Source organism: Sinocyclocheilus grahami, unplaced genomic scaffold, assembly GCF_001515645.1.
Source record: "Sinocyclocheilus grahami isolate Dianchi unplaced genomic scaffold, SAMN03320097.WGS_v1.1 scaffold750.1, whole genome shotgun sequence".
Taxonomy (NCBI): Eukaryota; Metazoa; Chordata; class Actinopteri; order Cypriniformes; family Cyprinidae; genus Sinocyclocheilus; species Sinocyclocheilus grahami.
In genome coordinates, this window is record NW_015505929.1 from 385,111 (window position 1) to 406,474 (window position 21,364).

General features: G+C 38.5%; 1 protein-coding gene across 1 annotated transcript; it reads right to left on the minus strand.

Annotated features, from left to right (window-relative positions):
• Nucleotides 1-234: 234 nt before the first annotated feature.
• Nucleotides 235-20,641, minus strand: LOC107560982 (importin subunit alpha-4). The gene is made up of 17 exons (XM_016245303.1): nt 20,547-20,641; nt 10,715-10,759; nt 7,660-7,749; nt 7,538-7,567; nt 7,309-7,361; nt 6,768-6,863; nt 5,813-5,898; nt 5,631-5,717; nt 4,843-5,012; nt 4,139-4,183; nt 3,630-3,761; nt 3,421-3,549; nt 3,123-3,227; nt 2,543-2,614; nt 2,295-2,457; nt 2,018-2,112; nt 235-608 (listed from the first exon to the last, which is right to left on the minus strand). Exons 1-17 carry the CDS (start codon nt 20,613-20,615, stop codon nt 510-512), a joined length of 1,566 nt encoding a protein of 521 aa, XP_016100789.1. The 5' UTR covers nt 20,616-20,641; the 3' UTR covers nt 235-509.
• Between the last annotated feature and the right edge of the window lie 723 nt (nt 20,642-21,364).

A 21,364-nucleotide genomic window follows, 5' to 3' on the forward strand; every position in this document is an offset into this window, starting at 1 on the left:
AGTTGGGTGTCTGGCTGAGACTAAGATCATTACCAGAAATGCAACATTTCGAGGGAAGGGATTTCTTGGAAACAAAAGAAAATCCCTGCCTTTATATTTCAGGAATAACTCTTTCTTTCATCTTCCTTGGCTGATATGATGGCTGGTACAACAACAGAAGTTCCTATTATTGTTCATGCTCACCTATGTGTGTGAGTGAGTGAGTGAAAGAGCAAAATATATATCCTTTTTTTGTTGTTTTGTTTTTTGGCAACTGCAGTATAATGAGTCTTGTTCTTTTTTTTCTTCCATGTCTTGAGGTTGTCGAGATCCATCCATATTTTGAGTGGCGTTGAGACTCAGATCCTTCAGTGCTAGTTTCTTCTGTGTGAGTGAGTGTCGTTTCTGAGCATGGTGATTGGTTGGTTTTTCTGGTTAGTGAGTGGTTGGATAGATGATGGGTCAGTAGGTGGCAGGGGTTGAGGAGCAGCTGGGAAACCCACCATTCCTAAGTTCGAAGCTCCGGTTGTCTAGAACTTGAACTCCTTGGTTTGTAGGTTGGAGGATGGATCAAAGTTAAATGTGCCTCCCTGGGTGGCACCAGGAATCAGGCTGGGGTCCTCATCAATCTAGAAACAGAACCAGACATTACTAACATGATATCTACTCATAATTCAAATCTAGACAGAACCACCAACAAATGGGGCTTTCACACCACGTAGTTATAGGAACTAGCCAGCATGGTCGTTCCTAGAGAACCAATTTCCCCCTTGGGCCATTTTCCTGGTTGCATTCGCACTGGCAGCAGGAACTCTGGATTTACAACTCTCATTTACAAACGTCAACAACCGGTAAATGGAGAACGCCATGATCGGAATCGTTTTTGTTGCGTGTCGTGGGTTTCGTGATAACAGAGATGGAATGTAAGCACACGATTTACACTTGAAAGAGCACAAAAATCTGACTAAATCTCCTATGACAACTTGCAGTGTGACAAATCATTGAGGGTAGTAGTTCCTATAGTAGTACTGTTTAAAGTCCCCCGGTAGTCAAATATTTTATCCCTATGACATATTTAAATGTTTTTTCTTGTGAAAATAATTTTCTCATGCCTTAAAATAGCTTAAATGTAACTCTACACCGTGCCTCATTTACTATACGCGGAACTATGAATATGCAAATTAGTCCCACCTCTACTCAGTCGCACCAGCCAGCGCCTCCTGATCCACTGAACTGAAGTAAACGCAAAACAACGGCATACACGGATAATGACTGATAAAACTATGTTTTTACTAGCGGACAACTACAGTGAATACTATAACACACCTCTCCCGCATCGGTCTGCACTTCACACGCGTATTCTCGCGGGTGCGAATTAAGAATCACAAACGGCTGTATTCGAGTCTTCAAGGCATTTTAGGACACAACATTGTCAAGTAAGTAACTTTATACTTTTACACTGTTGGCACGGGTTATAATGCAAGTTAGCGGTTCTAAATTCACATTAAACCACAGCTTCATGGGTTTTTTGCACTAATAAATTTTTGGTTTTGTGCTGGTATTGGTATATTTTGCATGCTAGTGATAGGAATCGATCCCTTGACGTGATTGGTTATTGGATTGTGACGGAACAAACTGACGGCTGTTTCAAACCGCATTTCTGGGACTGCCTTTGGGAAACTACAGTTTTAAGGAGAAAATACTCAGCAATGGTGTTGATAAATAGATTGGCACATGGTTTGTCTAAAAGCATACTAAAAACACCACATACACAAATAAACAACATAAAAACTTGATTTTCACTACAGGGGGACTTTAAGACACTACTCTGAAGTACAAGCTAATTTATTTCCCCCAAACAGAGTTTCTAGAACTAAAACCGTTCCTAGTTCCTGCGGTTACTTCCGCCAGTACTTCTAGGAACTATGAAAAGTTTCCTCGGGTGCGAAAGCCCCAATAACGCCCACAAGCAACAACACATTAGTGCATCAAGCACTATACAGAGAAACATGCCAAGAACCAAGAGATTGTGACTCACATCGTCTCCTGAAAAGTACTGATCGATGATTTCAAATGCAAGTTTATAGATGTCCTCATTTTCATGCTGCTGTAGGTTCTCGATTTTTTCCAATCCTGAAATACAGAAGCAAGATTATTACTGCTAATCTTTTAAATTTTTCTATAAAACAAGTAAAACATCAGTGAATGTGCATGTGTGATAAATTCGGCCTAATCTACAGATAATTTATCACAACACAACCAAGAGAGACGGTCTAAATATGAAGGACCACCCATTTCTATACGTAATGCATTACCTCCACACTCTTCAATGATCTCAGCAATTGTGCTGGCTTCCTCCCCAGCCATGATGAGGATGTTTTTCAGTCCATCGAGAACCACCTGGACCACCTGAGAGTCTTTCACTGACAGCAGGTTGCAGAAGGGCGGGATCACATTTTGCTGCACTAAGTACTCCACCTGCCAATTACATCAAGGTAACCAATGAACAAGCTGGAAAAGAAAAGTAGCTCGGAATCCGAAATTCATCTGGAATGGTTCATACCTGATCCTTTCTTCCACTTATTGTCAAGTTGCTAATGGCCCATGCAGCCTCCTTCTGTGTTCCAAAATCACCCTGTTTAGAAAAACACATTAAAGATCAAGCACTGTTTATTGGAGCATCTTATACGGACTCTTCAAAGAGTCTAGATTCAAGCTCCAGAATTTTCTTCTTCTGAACAGATTATTAATAGTGAAATAGTCAAATAATCATAATATTTCTAGATTTTTTTTAAGAGTGTTTTATTTCGATTCTAGGGTGTTGTGGGTGGTTACTTATTGGCCCAAGTCAAATAAGACCTAACATTAAATACCTATGATATTCTGATCACAAGACATTGCTTGGACTTAAAAGAATTTACACTTGAAAATTTAAAGCAAAATTAAAATAATATTAATAAGATATATATAAAAAAGAAAAACGCAACATAGGAGCATGTTCACTATTGGTCTCAAGACTTTGGACCCCATATTATATATACTGTGACAAGTACTGCAAATCTGTAATTAAAAGCTATAATGAATGCTAAAAAGCGCAAAAGAGAAAAGTGGATGTACAGCAGGCTACACAGATAACATCTTACCTTGGCAAGCTGGTGAATGATCATGGGTATGAGACCAGCATCTATTACAGCCTGCACCTGCTGCTGGTTACCTGCTGTTATATTGGACAGGAACCACACTGCCTCCTGCAGGGAAGAACAGATACATCACAGATGCACTCTAAACATGAGCCACAGTGCTTACACTGCGACTGGGGAGATTTCTGGAGTCATTTATGAAATTAGACAAGTAAATATTTGGGTTTCATCATCTTGATTACATTTCACACAAATGGGATCAGATGGGATGTGTGTGTCTGAGTGTGTGTGTGTGTCTCACCTTGTTGATCTTCTCTTTGGGGTGTGTGAGCAGGTTGGGAAAGTGAGAGAGGACATCACAGTTGAGCACCACCTGAGTCTGCTCATCCGTCCCTGTTACAATGTTCCCCACCGCTCTCAGCGCCGCAGTCTGAGCACAGGATACACAAACACTTTTTAGAAAATGGCTGCGTGTTGTTTTTAATGTATAGAAATGGTATTATTTTTTACCTGAACTTTGACCTCTTGGTGGCTGAGCAGTGGAACAAGGAAGGGGACGACACCTGAGTCTATTACCATCTGAATCTGCTCGTTACCTCCATCTGTCAGATAGGACAGAGCCCACACTGTGTCTACCAGAATCTAGAGGAAGGAGGAGATTTTAGTGTTTAAAATGTGAACACAGACTCAGTTTCTACCATTCATTACACAGCCCCCTGACGATGTTGTAACACTGAGGGGTTAAATTTACAATTTTTCTTATTTTTTTAGAGGATATAATTCAAAGTAAAGAAAATGTTAATGTACTTATTTGATAAGCCGTATAATAATTAAGAAAAATGTCAGCTGATCATTACTGCAAAAGAAATCCCCTCAAGGCAATAGAATACCCTTTTTTGTGCAATAATAACTAAAGAATAATGTAAATCAGTCAGTTAAGTAACTAAATCCAAATTTACGACACTATTTATGTAATTAAGAGCAACACTTATAAAAAAATGTTTATATCTTGTACTTACATTTATATCTGTATGATATATGAGTACACAAAGGGCAGGAAGAATCTGTGAGCGAAAAAAAGAGAATTTTAGAAATTAATATTTTAGTTTAAACCACCAGACTGAGAATAAGCAAACAGCATGTAAACATGAAATCAGCTGTAGGACAACAGAATATTCATTAGGCCTGCCATCTATGAAACAGAGTGAGAACACGGTCTAATGATTTCTTAGCAGCAGGAGGTACAATATGTTCCTTTCAGCTCAAAGCTACACCTCCACATTACAGAAAAGAGGAGAAAAAAAAAATTAGATAAAATACTGGCATGTCGATTACACAGCATAATATCGGCACAGACTGAACAGATACTAAGTTTAAAAGGAGAGACACCAGATAATTGAGAGGGCGAGTATAAAGTAGGGCTGGACAATAATTCAATATCAATATGTATCGCGATATAATTTTTTTGAAGAAAAAATTCTTGACAATCTCTTGCACACTCTTTAAGATATTGTGACAGATACTTTACTGGATTAAATGCTAGTTTATAAAGTCCTTCATACACACATACATACAAATCACTCAAACAGCCATAGACCAAGCGTTATTTTAGGTTACCAAAAATGCCTGAAGTTGTTCTTTACTAAACAATATTCAACTGAACAATTCATAGATTCATTTTACTCAGTACATGCACATACAATCACACACACACACTCCTCACCTCTTGTACTGTTTCCATAGGTGGGGGTGGGTCTTTGTTTCGGCACAGGTTGACAATGACCCAGGTAACATTTCTCAAGAAGGTTATGGGGATGGAAGGATTAATAAACGACAAGAGAGGTTTGACCACGCCGAGCGAGATAACGTAATCTCGACACTGAGGCCCATCACCTGCACAGGGCCCATAAAACAAACACATGGGTTAAGTTCTGATGATCATCCCAGCTGTTACAACTTTCAAAATATGGAACAGCATTTTGGGGACAAATGTAAAGTAAAAATTTTAAAGACAATTTCTTAAAGAAGAAAATCAAATGTAGTGGCTACAGTCAAGAATATGGTAAAGACTATATTTGTGCCAAAAGCGAAACAAAAAAGAAACCTATTCACATCGAGAGCAAAACAAATTTGTTGGACTGAACAAAAAGCGAATATACTCCAGTACTATAGGTGGCGCAATGCAAGTACAGCTTTGAAGGTTTGTGAACCTTGAATAAATAAAAAAAGGTAAAATAATATATTCTTCCTTTGGTGTTTAATGCTGGTTGAACAAACAGCTTTCAATGTGTTAATGCCACCAATATGCATGTAGCAGCTGCTCAAGGCATGATGACATCCAAAGGTTCACATAATACTGCTCAGTGAGTTTTCATTGCCAGGAGAATGAAAAAAAGGTCAAACTTTTCCCCTCTCACTGGTTTCAATTTAAATTCTTGTTCTCATTTTTCTCACTTTTAGTTACAAAATTCAGAGGCGGTAACAGTGTGAGGACATTTCACAGTTACTCACCAATGATGTTTCCCAGCGCCCACACGGCCTGCTCACACACATTCTGATGAGGAGAGTGGAGAAGTCTCAAAAACAATGGGACAGCATCTACACAGACAGAGAGAGAGAGAATGAGAGGAGAACATACAGCGATTAGCTATACACAGAACGGATGAAGAGGAAAGCCTGTCCAAACAACGTACTGGATTTGACCACTGCCTGAGTCTGCGCAGACGTCCCTGATGCAATGTTGGTCAAAGCCCAGGCAGCTTCAAACTGCAATGAAGGACTGATGAAGAAAGAGAGAGAGACAAGTAAGTTTAGATGTTTTTGGGGTGGTGGATAAACAACACTTTGCTTCTGACCACTCTGAATTTAGAGTGACCTTCTGTGATACTCCGCAGGACTTTCCCACAGGATTCAGTGTTTGTAGCCAGAACTGACCTTTAAAAGCCTTTTTTTTTTTATTAAAGTACACAAACACAGTAACAGTTCTTGGCTGATTTCGAGTCAGACATGACCAAAAGTAATGAGTCGTACACAGTGTACCCACACCTATTGTCCAATGCATTATAATTACCTTTCCAGTAATTTGTGAACAAAAGGATTAAAGTTTTAACATTACATAGATGTTGAAAAGGTGGATTTTCATTTGTGTATCAGGTACCAATCTTTATTTATCCTCATAGTTATGCATTTAAAAGATGCTGCTTGTGTGTAATACACACACACACCCCTTGAATATAAGAATTTCGGCAAAATGTTTTTGCAATAAGTGTCTTTTGCTCTCCAATGCTACATTTATTTGATCAAAATACTGCAAAAATATTACAATTCTTAAACATTATTACAACTTAAAATGTCAGTTTTTTTTCATTTTGATCAATATAATGCATCGGTGTAGAATGAATTTCTTTCAAAAATTAAATCTTACTGAGGCCCAAATTTTTGAATGGAAGTGTATGATGAACAGCTCTTGAGGATCACAGTCCACTCTGACCATCTCACCGGAGGAACTCGGTCCATCTAACATGCACCCTCTCTTGTCCTTTACTCTTTTCTCTCATACACTTTATACCAGCAACTAAGACGACATTCGTACACAAACAGCACAATTAAGTTTAGAATAATTTCACTCAGTGCCATGTAGTCACTCACTTGTCATCACTCTCCAGGCATTTGACTAAGATTGGAAGGATTCCACATTTTATCAAGTCATCTATGGGGGGATTTCTGTCACTTGAGAGCAATTTTCTGTAAGGACAGAAACGAGAAAAACAAACATCTTTCAGCACTCCAAATAAATACCAGCAGTGTTAATGCAATTTATTTCAAAGAGACCAATCCAGCCAAAAATATTTAATTATATTTACTTACAAGCATAATTTAAAAAGTATGCCAATTTTCTGTTTTGTGTTAGGCTTTTTACATTCAGCTGATCAACTATTTCAGCTCTATATAAAATATTAACATCAAAATGTAACATTAATGACATTCAACGACGAATGAAATTAGTGCAGGTCTTAAACTTTGCTTCTTTAGATTCACATTTACTGATAAATCATAAACACCAGGAATGTGTATTAAGAAAGTAAAAAGAGTCAATTTTTATAAGTTGATGCAAGGTTATGAAAGATGGTATTAGAAGGCATCGTATAACAAATGCAAATCCTTTCATATACATATCGCAACATTTTACCTGGCTGCTTGCACTGCACTGAGCTGCACCACTGCATTGTCACTGGTGGCGTTCTGTAGTGAAAAAGATGAGAAATGGAGAATGAGAGGAAGAAGGGGCCGCTCACACCCACACACACTTTGTGAAGTGTAGTGCTGATGTGTGCGCTGACCCTCTGTATCGGTTATTTATCAGAGTTAATGCCTCTCTTACCACCACCATTTAACATCAACACATGCTAGAATCTTACCTGTAAAATGGCATCTAGCGTTACATTTTGCTGAGGAGAAAATAGAGAGGAAAGTTTAGACAAACTATATAAATGAAAATGGAAGATATGGAGTGAGATGAAATGAGAAGAAAGCCTCTTACCCCTTTGAAATCAGAGTCCACATCAGAATCTTCCAGACTCTCTTCCTGCGGAACATTTCGTTTCTTCAGGAGATGCTCGTCTCTTTTGTTCTGTACGGATTGAGAAACCAAATAAACACCAGGTTCTCTGTGATAACATGAACTTAATAGTTCCTGAGCCTCATGAGATCATGCAGATCTAAACATACAATACAAAATACAAATTCAAACCTATCTGAGATTTTACAGACTCAATGCATTTAAGGAAATCAGAAAACACACCATTTCATGTGTTGATTAATGTCATGTTGGCCTATATTTAACAAAGGTGTATTCATTTTTAATAACCATGAAATCAAACAGGCTGCTTTTTCTGCTGTATCTTCAAGACATCAGACCTCTTCCTCAATACAGTGGATCAGAATGAAATGATTTTATATTTTAACCTTTCTAAATATAAACATCAGCTGCTAATTTTTAACACCAAGAAGGAACTGCGGAGTGGAAGGTGCTACACACAGTCAGACAGCTTTTTTTAATGCTGATGGTTGTTCTGCATCTCAAGTAGGTGCGGAAAGATCAGATCAAATACGTTGACAAATTATTGTGGACAGTTATGGGCTTTTGAAGTCTAACAGTTTCAGTCACTCTAGCAGCGTAGTCTGAATAACTGGTTTTTAATCACAGAGGAAATATTTCAAGTTTTACTCAATCTTCTGTTTTCTCATGATATTGCCTCTTAATGGAATATTTTGCTGCTGATGTCAATGAAATAGAATTCAACAGCACAATAACCAAACCCTTGAAAAAGGCAACTGACGAAATGGGACACAAAGTGTGAGAAAAATAATGTTAGTGAGCGGTCTGTGACTCTAATGTTGGAGCAAACAGGAATGCAAAGAGGAATGTCTCGCTCACAAACGCACACAGAGCAGTACAGCAGAATTATGCCTGATTCCTCTGGGCTGACAGTGTAACTGCCTAATATGGACAGGACTTGCTGTGTCACCCAATCCAGCACCAAATGAATCAACAACATCAAGGCTGTAGGACTAAACTTCTGCTCCACATCAACTCTGGCCTAGTAGATCAACAACAGGGGATTTCTACTCACTCAGACGTGACCCAAAGTATTCGGGTATCCATTTGTACTAATGGACTTTGTCAGAGGCTGCAGGCAACTTTGCTTCTGGTGATGACATGCTACATTCTCAAGTAGGGATCTGTTACAGTTTTTTAATAGATGTAGAAACCCACAAATGCACAAATAGTTCTAGCAAGGTTCTGAGTTCCTTGCCAACACTGTGTGACGAGGGAAGCCCCTCATGACAACCCTTCTTCTTGGGGTGCAGCCAGCCAGGGGCCCCGTGACCATGGATGGCGTGACCCAAATACTGCAAGCGCAAACAGATCTCCAACAGAAACAGCTCACCGGACAAGAGAACAAAGCCATGAGAAGGCTTCTACAGAAAAACATTTTGTTGTTGTTTTATAATCCACATACATAAAAAAATCTATTTATATTTCTATTGTATAGTCAATCTGTTTAATTAGTTTGAAATAAACACTTTCCAAATACCAAATGCATTTAAATATTTGTTTTCATGCAATCACCACCTGCTTAAGTCTACTGTAATGCATGAAGAGACTCCAGAGAGCTCCCTGCCCAGGCCATATTTAAACTACAGATGCTCCTCTATTTCCTGCAGCGATGTACCCACACAATCGCATCATCTCACACACAACACTGCAAGTAAATTCTCAGAGCAACGTCAAGAGATTATCACACTGTGGGTCAGTTAGCAGGATTGCAAGTCACATCTTAAAAATGATACTGGATGAATGATATTAGAACTGGGCGATCGAATATGTACTGAAGTCCTGCAATATATAATTACAAGCTACTAGGGACTAATGTAAGCTAATGTAACGATTCACTCAACTCACGATTCGATTTGATTCACGATTTCTCGATTCGATTCACGATTTTGATTTCACGATTCGATTCACAAGTTTTTTTAACAAATTATAAATTAATGTCCTTTTATTACAAAATGCTGCACATTTCTTTGTGAAATTGAAATATAACACTATAATAATATACTAATATAGCACTTGCATATTATTGCTCTTTTGTTGGTTTTGATTGCTTCTATTGTCCTCATTTGTATGTCGCTTTAGGTAAAAGCGTCTGCTAAATGACAAAATTTAAATATAATGTAAATGTACTTATGAACTCTATATGAATTTTTTAATGCTTTGTACAGAGGCAAGATGAAAAGAGAAAATACCATCTAAACTTTTCTAAAGACAGTAAGTTCCCCTCAGACATACATTCATATAAACTACCCCTAATTGAATCGCGATTTGTTTAGCATCTCAACCGATTTGAATCGTCACATATTTAAATCGATTTTCAACCAGCTCGCGGTTAATCGTTACATCCCTACAAGCTACATTGCAAAAACACTTTTTACTTAGCCATTATTAGGCTAGTTCAAGAGAACTGAAACAGTAATAAATCGCAATATATTTGTTGTTGATAAATCAGAGATGGCACTAGAACATCTGTGAATCATTTTGATTAATACATTTTAGATGATGCGTCAGTGACTACAAGTTCACAGATCATTTCATACCATTTCAGAGCAAATACATAAATAACGCTAGAAAATACTGCCAAAAAAAAAAGATCAAGTATCAAGATATAATTGTTTTAGCTTTACAGCCCAGCCCTAAATGAGACTGAGAAACTATTCAGTACTATTTAGGCAGTAAATACAAATCTCAAGTACGCACTGAATCACCACAATAAACAGAGCTTAATGTTGTCGCTGAGAGTGCACATAGTTATTTAGGAATGAAAAAAAACCTAAAGAGGATGAGAATCCAGTGTTCTAAGTCTAGTTTATTTCATCCAGCATTCTCTGATGAGTCACATGTATTGCATCAGAATGCAATGTTAAGCTGCACACTGTAGCTTTAATACCTCCATCCGGAGGAAACCTGCAAATGAACAGTGAATATGCATATACACCTGTAACTATGACAGACCTCACATTTATTGTGAACTTACCTTTCTCAGTTCTACCGTCACTTCATTGCGATGTCTTCGCATCGTCTGAAAAAGAATGAAAGAAATATGAGCTAACTACAGTACAACATATAGTAGGATATCAGACAATCTAAGATTTGGTCAAAACATGGTTGAAACATGAGGAGCCGAATTCCACAGAGGCCCAAGACAACAGGATGTTCATAAATCAGATCCTAGCACTAGCCAGTCTGAAGCAAGCACTGATCATAACAACTCAAGAAGGAGATTGTCAATTTTAGGGCAAGTAATCAAGATTAAATGGTCAAAGAGATGACAGCATGACCATCACGTGATAGTAACCACAATCACGAGCTCTGTGGATTGACTTCCCCCACCTAGGAGATAAAGAACAGACTTTCAGAGATTCCTTACAGACCTCTTAATCTCTGGTCTTCATACATTCACATAATGGCACAGAAACTGCCTTTCCATGCACCTAAATGACACTAAAAGGACTTGTGAGCAACTAATAATTTCTATGCATAACTCCATATTATGTATGTAACCCACATGTGACTATAAGGTCTTAATCATTTATTGAGTATGTATTTTGAATAACTATTGAATAGCTTAAGGGTTCATATTCATGTTTAGTACGCGTGTGTTTGAATCTTCTTGCTGGAAACGTTTCTTCCAATCAATTCTTTGTCAAATGTATCATATTCTTGTTATAGAAATCATGTCCAAAATTATACTCTGCAAGAGCGGAAAACTCGGACCATGTGCCTGATAAGATAACATTTGATTTATGAATTGGGTGGAGAAATATACAACACCCCGAGCAAAGACGACATCTAATTGGTCAAAACACCATTTGGGAGGTGTCCAAAAGCCCAGTTTAAATACTCAAGACACCATCAAATCTTCACTCTTCTCTCTTCTTTTTTGGTCATGGCTTCTAGCCGTGCTTTTCAGTCATCGCTTTTTGCGCTCTTTGAGCGTGCTCTGGCTTACACGCCAGCTCCTCCAAAACCATCAGGAGAAACGCCACCTAGTCTCGTCAAACTTTACTTCTATTTCTTTACTTTATTTTATTTTCCGTTGAGAGTTTTGTGTTCCGAGTTAAGTTTTACCTAACGCCATGTCTCCGAGTCCGACCTCGAATGCCGTGACTGCCGTCTAAAACTTTAACCAGACCACAACTCCGCGTCATCAGCCAACACCCAACCACTGGCTTCCCAAGACTGAACTTCCAGCCAATCAGCGACCGCGGGAAACCCCTTTCGGCAACCAGACAAGGAAGGGAACCCCGCACACAACCCAAGTACCTCCAGATTCTAGCTGAACTGGTGCATTTAATATAAATGTTAACCTCATTGAGGAACTCAATGCGAGGGTTAATTAAGCGATTGACGGTTGTTCAGATCTATGCAATTGCATATTTTGCTGTAAACTTGAGATTTCACATTTTCATCCTCTTAAACTAATTATTTCCTCACGTTCTCTCTTTCTGCAACTTGTGTGAATGCGTGTGTTTATGTGTTAGATTAGTTTGTATGTCTTAGATTTATCCAATAAAGCCTTGTTTATATTGAAAAGAGAAGTATCTTGTTTTGTGCTTTCAAGCTCATGTCTTAAACTGCCGATCTTGTTACTGTGCTAATTAATAGTGTTTTCACTATATTTTGGATATAAATATCCATTGCAGAATTGATGTTATATGGCCCGTTCAATGAATCGCTGGCCGTCTCAGTGATCAGCCGTAAAACAGTGATTCTGTCCAAATTCCCTTTAAAATCTTAAATGATTCCCTTTGAGCTAAATTGACTGGTTTCCCTTACAACATCTAATGTATAAATAGTGACAAAAAAAGATAATGGCTAAAATGTAACATTTTATGAAGAAAAGGCGCCCTTGTATTGCCAGAGCATTATGGGTGGATGCCAGATTAATACTTTGGTTTTGCGGTTTGTTCAAATTCACAAGTGATTCGTTCATACACTGTAATATTGAATGGGCTGTAACGACTGAAACAAAATGCAACATTAATGGCAACTAAAGTCTGGCCACTCCAACAGAACAAAGAGGCAACCAACCGTGGTAACCATGGTGACAGCAGAACCCAGCTGTCACTCACTCCTTCATTTAGACAATCACATTTTGTGGCCATTCTATTAGAACTGTTGCTCAAAACCCAATAGAACACACATCTGCACCAGACATGTCTGAAGCAACAAACACAGCAAAGCCACCCATTTTTCTTCCAAATTGTGATATAGCTACATCCAAGTGTAACAGGTTATCGAAACACATAAATTAATACAATAAAGCTGTTTAACTTCACAGATATACCCGACTGTATTTTTGTAACTTGTGTTAACAAACTTGAGTATATTTTTATGCTTTAGTTTATGCGCAATAAGACATGAAAGAGAACTTAGTACTCACATAACGAGTGACTGTCACTTTCTGTGCGCATGCTTCAGATGCGTGCGCTCAGAAAACCCTATATCAGAAGTTTAAACTTATATGGCTTTAAAATGCATGATTTCAGTGCGATAGACAATCAAAACCAAACAGATGTTTTTTGGCAGAGTATCTGACGTATGAACTGTAAAAGCATAGCCCTATTCTGGAAAAGGGGGCGGGGATCAGCAGCTCATTTGCACTTAAAGAGACATGCACGAAAACAGCGTGTTTCTGCTTCCACTCAAAATAGGCATTTTCAAAATGATACAATAAATTATCTGTGGGGTATTTTGAGCTGAAACTTCACAGACACATTCTGGGGACACCTGAGACTTATATTACATATTGTAAATAGGGGCATAATAGGTGCCCTTTAAGTATTGGTTGCTGATTGGCTTGTGAGATGTGGGCGTTGTACTCAAAAGTAGATGCAGATGAACATGAGTTTGCGGGGCGGAGATTAAGCAAACTAAATGATTGGTTTATTTGTTTATTTATTGCCATACCAGCATCTATGGCTATTGGCATTGCAAGATTCATGTATTTTAAAGAAACAAATAGTAGTAACTAATGGCGCTTTTCCACTGCATGGTACGGCACGGTACGGTTCACTTTTTGGGGGTTTTCCACTGGGTACAGTACCTGGTACATTTTTTAGTACCACTTCGGTTGGGGTTCCAAGCGCACCGTACCCATTACCAAAACGTGACGTGTAAACTCTGCTGATCACGGATTGGCCGGAGAAAATCGTCACTACCAGTGTCACTGAACTTGCGACATGAGACACAAACACAACAGAACCGCTAGATTTAAATCAGCACAGCCAGCGAAGGATCGAACGCAACTGTTTTGAACGAGCGCACCTTTTTTTAACAACCAAAAAGTGGCTGTTCCCCCTGTTGTGGAAGAACAGACGTTCCTCTCGTTGATAGCAGAGGAGCGGATCCAGCGAGAGCTTGATGGGGCGATGCGGAATGAAAACGTTTTTTTAGGAGTCGTGGCAGTAGAGGCGGCACAACTATAACAACATGTGAATAATCACGCCCATTCTAAAGCGATACTAAACAGCAGTGGAAACGCAAACCGAGCCGAACCGAGCCGTGCCACGCAGTGGAAAAGCGCCATAAATGATTGGAGTACTCCCTACATATGTTAGAAAGAAGTCTGTTTTCACTGGAAGACCCAGTAATGACAATATGATTAAACATTACAAAGTCTAATTCATAAAACAAAACGAAATATGCATGGACATGCATATAACATGCATTTAAAAAATAAATAGGGTGAATTTTCATTTTATGCTGACTTTATTGCAAAAGATGGACAGACCATCCATCACAAGTAGTTCTACACCATTATTTAAATAATATTTTGAAATATAACTTCAATGGGACATAGAAGGAAAAAGAAAAACATCATCAGCCAATGATGTAAAGACTGCATTTGCTGTGCGGTGGGAATGGTGGGACGGATCGGATTTGATCTTGTGACTGGGCATCCTAGTTCATGTTCCAGCAAACCCATACTGTGCCTTATGTAATCCAAAAACTATGGAGAGGGGGAAAGCAAGAGAATGTTGAAGTAAAGCAAACCGAACAAACAAGAAAGGGAAACAGAAAAGGTTTATTTCGTAATGAATGAATGATGTATTTGTATAGCACTTTATTGTGTATTGCTGTACACCCAAAGCGCTTTACAATCATGTGGGGAGGGGGTCTCTTCTCAACCACCACCAGTGTGCAGCTTCCACTTGGATGCTGCGATGGCAGCCACAGCACAACTGTGTCAGTGCACTCACCACACACCAGCTACAGGTGGAGAGGAGACAGAGGAGAGAGAGTCATAGAGCCAATCAAGTAATGACGTATTAAATATATAAGGACGTCAGAGCATGATCGGATACGCAAGAGTTCAATTTGTGCATTTGGCACATACTTTAAATCATAAGAGTACATTGCGCAGAAAACTATTTCAATTAATGCCAGATTCAAACTTGTTTCACCTGCAAAAGCATCATGGCTCAAAGTTAAACTAACACTAGGTCACATCTCGGCCCATTTCAGGAAACCAAATAAAAGCAAGAAATTCTCAACACAAAGCGGATTCCTGGAGTTTCAACATGAATGGTATTTTAGCGGCGCATGCGATATGTGTGAGTCACAGCCGAATGACAGGAGGGCAGAGCCGAGAGGAAGCACTCCAGGCGTCAGCGGAGCGATGCATCGCTGGTGACATGACAGCTTGGCACTCTAGAGACCAGCATAATGACACAGTATGTGTGCATGTGCTTGTCTGGTTGCCAGCGTGGTCTGAGGACATGCTGTCTCACTGCTGTTAGGTCCACGACATACTAATAAATAGGCTGACCACATTATATCCACAGACATCAGGCGTGACAAATTTTTAGACTACGCAGCTCACAACAACAAGGCCATGTTTGAGTCCAAGGGAAAACACATACTGATAAAATGTTTATCTTGAATGCAACTGTAAGTTGCTTTAAAACAAAAGTGTAAATATTATACAAATTACCTGCACATGATTTAGCTACAGCATCTGGAAAATGCAAAACAGCAGGATGTAGGCTTACTGAGGGAAAGACTTCAAGTAATTCAGTATGGCTAGGTTGACAATCTCTCAATATTAGTGGTCGACCGATATATCACCAAGGCCGATATATCGGCCAATATTTGTCATTTTTCAAATATCGGCATCAGACGATAAGGTTTTTCTGTTTAGCCGATGCTTTCGAGGCGGGACTTTTATTTTGACGGCGCTGAAAATGGCAGCGCCTGAACACACAGTGCTCACATTCTCCCTCTTGTTCGCTGTCGTCAACAGTTCTGTCTAATAATCAGATAGAACGGTTAAACAAAGCAATTAAAATGTATGCAAAAAAGTATTATAACTAGGGCTGCACGATAAATCGCATGTGATATTTAACGCGCATCTTATCAGTAAAGCCGGTTCTGTAATCAGCAGTAAATCTCCATCACATGCGTGGTTTCACATTGAGCACCATTAACTACACAGAGCCGTTGTTCACTGATGAGCAGCGCAAAACCACGTTCATATTTGCGCAATTTTTTGCGCAGCACGTCAGTGAACAACGGCTCTGTGTAGTTAATGCTGCTCAATGTGAAAGCACGCACGTGATGGAGATTTACTGCCGATTACAGAACCGACTTTCTGACAAGATGCGCATTAAATATCGTATGCGATTTATCGTGCAGCCCTAATTATAACGATTGCTTTTATATTATTAGTAATAGAAAAGCAAACATTATAATACTGTCTCATTTGCCGTCAGCATTCAGCAAATACGCATTTAAATCATTTGAACTAATCTTTGAATGTCTATTAATGAACATTTAATTTCACAAACCTTGCAAACTTAGTCGAATCCAGTTGAGATCTCGTGAAGTGTGCATGTGTATCCTGCATGATCGCGTGTTCTCTGTATGACGGTCGGTTCGTGTGAATCGAATGCGGACAGGAGGAGAGTTCTGCCTCACTGGAGATGCGTGATCAACTCGTGATTTCAAATTATGCTGCGCTTTATCCATTTGCCCAATGTCATATTCATGTCATTTTCACTGTGTTCTGTGTGTAAAATTACTGTTACCTTGGCTTTATTTGAAAAAATATGATTCCCAATGCACACAAACTTCCCAGAATACTTAGTGCCCTGTTGGTTACAATGTTTACTTTTTATTAAATATTAGTTTTTTTGTGAAAAATACATTGTCATTTAAAGTATAAGTATGTTTATTTTACACATTTATTTTTAAATCCATTTTCAAATGATTTCAAATTTCTTAAATATTAATTAAAATAAATACAATTATATCGGCTTTCCAAGATATTGGCATCGGCTGTCAAAAAACCAATATCGGTCGACCACTACTCAATATTGAGTCTTAAATCCCAAGATCGATCTTTTACTCTAGGCTGTTTAATGTTGGTGTATGAACAAAACTTTACTACAACATTATTTGTAACTAGGGCTGAAACAATTAGTCGACATTATCGACATTGCCTTGTGTGCAACTCAAATGTTTGCATACAACAAGTAAAAAATGTGTAAATAAAAAAAAATAAATAGCAATTGAATTTAATAGTTTGGACTCTTTTGTAAATGTAAAACTTTAATATCACAATAACGTACCAACTGACAGGGTTCTCTGTATAGTTTACATCTTTAATTGAGAGATTTTTTCCTTAAAAGAATTTACATGTACAGCTTCGAAAATATATCTAAATGAATCAACTGAATTAATTAATGACTGCAAATCAAATTGTGAAATCTGTCAACACTCAGCCCTTATAATCCAATCAAAAAGGTTTTTTTGAATATTGTGCATTAATGTGCAAATTTGAACATGAACTCTTTGATCTTTGTATGAAGAGAATGTGTGATATAGCAGACTACTCAAACATCTTTGTTTCTTTTTCCACAGCTACTTATGCAAATGCAAAACACAGAAGCACTTGTTACTCTTTTGGTTAGCCACGATTACATCCTTGTTATGAGCTAAATCTAGCAGCTAATGAGTCAAAGTATCCCACAGTTCCACAGTCCGTTGCTGGCCACATCAAATAGGTCAGCTGAGCCACTGTGCATGAGCCCTTCGCTCTTATAGGAACACAAGATGAGAAATCTGAATCTGGTTTGCAAATTCCGGGAATAGCTGCAGAAGGGCGACAGCTTTGCCGGCCTCATCCAAAGCCATGTGTCTGACGGCTGAGTCACACCAGCACCCTACAGTCGCAGTCAATTCACACTGTTAATCTTGAAGGAGGCCTCTGGGGTTACTCTCATGAGCCCACGGCAGATGATGATAATGATGTCTAGTATCAACAGGGTATAAGAGTAAATTAGTTCATTATAAATGTGATCGCAGCACCTTAACTTTTATACAACTCATTTGAAAGTGACTTTGAAAGCTCATTACGGTGGTCCTTGGGTTAGAGATGGCGTTAGATGAGATAGCTGCCATGTTTCAACTTAACTGCCTGCATTTGGTTAAAGATATCAATTACATTTTATTTGTATAGTCCTTTTCACAATACACATTTTTTTCAAAGCAGCAAGAGAAAATCATGATGTTTAATATTTTAATGCCTTATAGTTAAAGTTGGCAGATTAGAAAATGGCAACAATATATGATTTGTGTGATATAAACAATCAAGCAGTTGAGATTTACTATATAGTATATTGCTTTACGTAAATATGTATGCAGTTAAAGTTGGATGTACTAGCCTATATATCCAACTTTATATATGGAGCTGGGTGATAATATAGTTAAATATTCAAAGACAAACAATCGAGCAGTTGATATTTGCTATATATTTTGTTTTACGTGAGTGTACTTCATGTACATATACTTAATATATAGAGCTGTGCAATAATATAGTTTACATTTTGCCAATCAAGGAGTTGACATTCGCTATTTAGTGCTTTACATGACTGTTCTTTAAGTAAAGACAAAGTTGGATGTATTATATATATATATACATCCAACTTTGTCTTTATATATAAAACTGTAAATATAATACTGGCCGATAATACAGTTTACATTTTGTGATGATATAAACAATCAAGCAGGTAAGATTTGCTATATAGATTATTTCACTTTATGCGAGTATGCATGTGGATAAATCTGGATATTATATTTATCCAACTTTATATAGTGGGAAGATAATATAGAGATTTGCTATATATATATAGCCTATATATTGATTACATGAGTGGACTGTATGTGGATAAAGTTTGATATACTTATAGTAGTTGTAGGTTGGAGTCATTCATTTATGTTGAATTATGAAACTTGAGGATTATAAATTTGGTGTAGTCACAAGTCTATTTTTTGTGATGTTTATCACTGCCATGGTAAGTGATGAATATAAATGACCTGGTTTAAAATTTTACTATTTCAATATCACATCACCCAGCCCTGAGGAGCTAACTGAAAGGGATGTCATAAAACTTAAACATAACAATATAAAAATGACATTACATCTTTAGTTGCCTAGTGTTCAAGCCAACAGTGAAAAAAAAAACTCCACTGCTGCATTATATAATCTACCATTTTACTGCACAACCTGGCTTGCTAGTATTTCTAGGTCGCCTTGTTACAGCCTACACTGGGGTATGCAGTCAGGAGCACGACCGTCTGGAGGTCTCCCTTCCAGTTTGTAGGCAATAAAATCAAGTTTATTTAGCTCTGGTGTATCTACAGGTCATGTCTAGATGCTAACTGCCACACCAAAGGGCAATCTGACTGAAGAGGAAAAGATGTGAAACAGCTGTCTTTTCACAATGACATATTTATTAAAACACCACAAACAGCTCTAATCAATGAACACGTCTACTAAAATCACCTACAACAGGCTACATTACATCTTTAGTTGCCTAGTGTTCAAGCCAACAGTGAAAAAAAAAAACTCCACTGCTGCATTATATAATCTACCATTTTACTGCACAACCTGGCTTGCTAGTATTTCTAGGTCGCCTTGTTACAGCCTACACTGGGGTATGCAGTCAGGAGCACGACCGTCTGGAGGTCTCCCTTCCAGTTTGTAGGCAATAAAATCAAGTTTATTTAGCTCTGGTGTATCTACAGGTCATGTCTAGATGCTAACTGCCACACCAAAGGGCAATCTGACTGAAGAGGAAAAGATGTGAAACAGCTGTCTTTTCACAATGACATATTTATTAAAACACCACAAACAGCTCTAATCAATGAACACGTCTACTAAAATCACCTACAACAGGCCTGTCAACCTGGCGTGACTAAACAAGCAATAAAGAGGTCAGACGTTGACTGGTTATTAGTTCAGTTCTGGAGAGATTGCTAAAGCCGGTGTTAACACACCGGTCTCTGTCGCATATATCTGGTTCGCAAGTTATATTTCCCATTATGTGATAATGTTTAGGGTGTTTATCTTCTATACATGAATGTTAAAAGTATGGGTACGAAAAAACACGAATAAACGGGCTGCTGGACGATTAATCTGCCGCCTGCTAACCAGTTAGCCGTTAGCACACATGCTAACACGATAAATCTGCATGTTTTGGCTCAGCGTAATTTAAAATGAAAAAATTAATTGCTGAACCACTAAACCGGTCTAATAAACAAACCCGTCTTGATGTCACACGACTAAATAATGCGCTATACCAACTCAAGCCCGTGTATAAGCCGCGAAGAGCTGGTGAATATTGAAGGCAAATGTGTTTAAAGAGGCCTCTGTCTAGGCCGCGCCCGCTCCGCATGATGCTCTTGCTGGATCCACAAACACCCGCTCCGATTCGACACCATACAACCAGAACCACAGAGACTCAGCAGGAGGAAACTGAACTGAAATAAAACCCAGAGTCCAAGGTCTCTGGTGGACTTACCTCCACATCTCGCCCCTTGTTTTTAAAGCTCTTAATGCGATGGTTTTCCAAGCCGGCGTTCTCGGCCATGGCTCTGTGTGTATGTGTGTCTGTAGTACCGACCGACGGGCGGAGGGGGGTGTAGCGCTGTCCGGTTCGTCTTTGAATCGTTCATCTGAGTCGGATCTTTTAATGAACCGGTTCACAAGTCACGACTCATTGAACCTTCATTTTCGTAAATATACTAGTCACCATTTGAAGTGGATCAAAACCTTTCATCAAAGTTGTCCTAAAACCAAAATGCGTTCTTTTCTTAGGACAACTTTGATGAACTTTTTTGATCCGCTTCCAATAGGCCTATTGACTGTATATTGTACTGGATAAGGAAATTATGGAAGCCCATTTCCACCACAGAATTTTTTAAAAGATAATTGCGACTTTTTATCTCACAATTCTGACTTTTTTTTCTCGCAATTCTGACTTTTTTTCTCAGAATTCTGAGATGTAAACTACGGAGCCCCTAAAGGGACATGGTGGTGGGAAAAAATCCGATTGAGTGAAAAAATTTGGGGTGGGAGGAAAAAACATTTGTCAGATTTTTTGCATTCTCTTGCAAAACTTTTGCGTTCCCTCAAGAAACTTTGCGTTCCCTCGCAAAACGCAAATATATTTTGCGTGAGAATGCAAAAGTTTTGCGAGGGAATGCAAAATATTTTTGTGAGAGAACGCAAAAGGGAACGCAAATATCTTTGCGAGAGAACGCAAAAGTTTCTTGAGGAAACGCAAAAGTTTCTCGAGGGAACGCAAAAAAAATGTTCCTCCCACCCCGAATTTTTTTC